At 67.9% G+C, this 2,510-nt stretch overlaps 1 protein-coding gene across 1 annotated transcript in view; it reads right to left on the reverse strand.

Annotated features, from left to right (window-relative positions):
* LOC113216912 (uncharacterized) overlaps window positions 1–996 on the reverse strand; it is a 36,719-nt gene extending 35,723 nt beyond the window's left edge. Inside the window, exon 1 of the mRNA XM_026436751.2 lies at window positions 359–996. Within this exon, the coding sequence (XP_026292536.1) occupies window positions 359–430 (72 nt within the window). The 5' untranslated portion in view covers window positions 431–996. The remainder of the gene's footprint in view (window positions 1–358) is intronic.
* Between the last annotated feature and the right edge of the window lie 1,514 nt (window positions 997–2,510).

Here is a 2,510-nt window from a genome sequence, read left to right on the forward strand (position 1 = left end):
CCCCCCCCCCACACACACACACATACGCGCGCGCTCACACACACACACACGCGCGCGCGCGCACACACGCACACGCACACACACTCACTCGTCACTGACGCTCCAACACGGCAGACGCCCCTCGACGATGGCTGCGTAGGCCGCGAGCACCGCGAGTGAGCCGAGCCTGAGGCGGCCAATCACCGCCCAGTGAAAACCAAATATCGACGCGACTTCGAACCGACGTCGAAAAACATAGAGGGGCTTTACAACATCGTTTCGACATCGTTCGGACTGTTACTCCTCACCGGGGAGGAGAGCAACGCCCTGCGTGCGTATGGGCGAAGGGGCCGGAGGGGGGGGGGGGAATGATGCTCACCAGCGCGTACACGCCCATGACGAAGGAGGCCACCATGAGGCTGCAGCAGAGGCACGAGTCCACGAGCGCCATCTTGAGCAAGCAGTCCAGGGGTCGTTGGGGGTGACGATGTTGCACAGCCGCGCTGTGGCCGCTGGGGGTCACCGGGACCGCGGGGGCGGCGGGCCGGGCTGCCCCGGCTAGCCCGGCTCCTGGAGGCGCGGGCCGCAGCCCATCCGGCCTCAGGAGCAGATGTCACTGCACTTGCACACACACACGCACACACGCACAAGAACACACACTCAGGCACGGGGACCGGGCACCGGCATACTGTCCAGGGAGGGGCGTTATCGGCGTGGTGCTCGGGCGGACGTCACCGGCCGGGCGAGGCGGGGAGGACGGCGTCGAGCTCCTCGTCCAGCTCCATGGCGGTGCGCGCCGCCGGGAGCGACGTGCAGCACGCCCACCTCGGGGCGCCGCGTGCTCGCGCGGAATGCGGTCACGCGACGACGTCGCCGTCACGAGCCAATCGCTGAGGACACGCCAACGGGCGCGCACGCACACGCACACACCTGCGTCTACAACGGTGGCGGCAGCCGAGCAGCTGGGGTGCCCGGTCTCGGTGCGCGACGCGGTCCGGTCGGTACGGCGGCCCCCGCCACACTGAGGCCCCGGCCGGCCCGGCCCCCCGCCGCCGCCACGCCGCGGCCCGCGAGCTGCAGCCCGGGGACGGGCGGGGAGCGGCGCGGCAGTGGCGCCCGCGGGCGTGGCCCGGCGGGGCGTGGCGGGGCGTGCGGGTCAGGCGACCTGCTCTGCCGCTCTCTGCCTGCCTCTCTTCTCCCCCTCTCTGTCTCTCTCTCTCTCTCTCCTTACCGACCTTTCCCCTCCACACCCTCAAATACATACTTCGAGAGGAACGAGATTAGTCAGGTGAAAAATGACGTAACCTTCCTTACATGGCTGTTGCGAGCGCGCCACTCCAACTCAAACGGTGCTCACACACCCTGTAAGGAATTTGGTATTTCAGGGGCAGGGACCGGCGGCCTCGGGGGACTGTCGAGCGCAATGTACTGGGAAGGCAGGCTTCCCCGGCAGCACTCTAGCCAGCAGCCGGGCCAGAGAAATGCAATAGCCCCGCGCGGCACGGGCCGTGCTCTGCACCATCCTCTGCGGAAATATAAAACTGCCGTCCTTAGGCGCCCTTCGCAGACCGGCATAAGAAACAGAGCAGAGCTACTGCAGCTGTAGCCGGTGCAGCTGCAGTTGGTGCACTTGTAAGTTGTAGACGTTGCAGCAGCGGCTGTTTCAGCTGCCGGTGCAGCTTCGGCCGCTGCAGTTATAGTCGGTGGGGGTGCAACTATTTCAACTGCAGGCCGGTGCATCTGCGGCACTTTTCAGCTGTACCTGTCGCAGCTGCGCCAACTGCGGCCGCTGGAGTTGCAGCCAGTGCAGCTGCGGCGTTTTCAGCTGTTGCTGTGGCAGCTACCGCTGCAGCACTTGTTGCCGGTGCAGCAGTGGTTGTTTCAGAGCTATGTAGCCGGTCCAGCTGCGGCTGTTTCAGGTGCAGACATAAGCCGGCGCCGGTGCAGCTGTGGCTGTTTCAGGTGCAACCGGTAAGCCGGCCCCGCCCGATGCAGCTGCAGGCGCCGGTCGGTGGCACGGCGGCGGCGCTGACCGGACCGGGCGGTGCCCTTGGGACAGGACGGGGGCGCCGCCGATTGTCGTGCAGCAACTGGACAACAGCTGGGCACGGGCGCGACGGAGGGCCTACGGGAGGAGGAGGAGGAGGAGGAGGAGGAGGAAGAAGAGGCCCCCCGCAATGAGTGGAAAGGAGGGAGGGGGGAGGGGAGGGGAGGAGAGGGGGAGGAGGAGGAGAGGGAGGTGGCGCACGACGGTAATTAAGCCCGGGCCCCGGGGCACAGCGAGGCACGCGACGGGCACAGTCAGGCACTTCAGGACGAGGAATGCGGCGGGTGAAGCAGGCGGCCGGGTCGGGCCGGGCCGGGTCGGGCGAGAGGAGAGTGTCGGGAGGGAATGACGCCGGGGCGCCGCCGCCGCCGCCTCGTCGCGCGTGTTCCGCGACGCCTCCCGATCTGCATTGTTGCGGGTGGCGCGTGTCGTGTCTGGCCGCGCCCCCGACGCGCCCCCTCCTCCCCGCCGCTCCCTTCCACCG

Source organism: Frankliniella occidentalis, unplaced genomic scaffold, assembly GCF_000697945.3.
Source record: "Frankliniella occidentalis isolate FOCC.00 unplaced genomic scaffold, Focc_3.1 Scaffold11, whole genome shotgun sequence".
Classification (NCBI taxonomy): domain Eukaryota; kingdom Metazoa; phylum Arthropoda; class Insecta; order Thysanoptera; family Thripidae; genus Frankliniella; species Frankliniella occidentalis.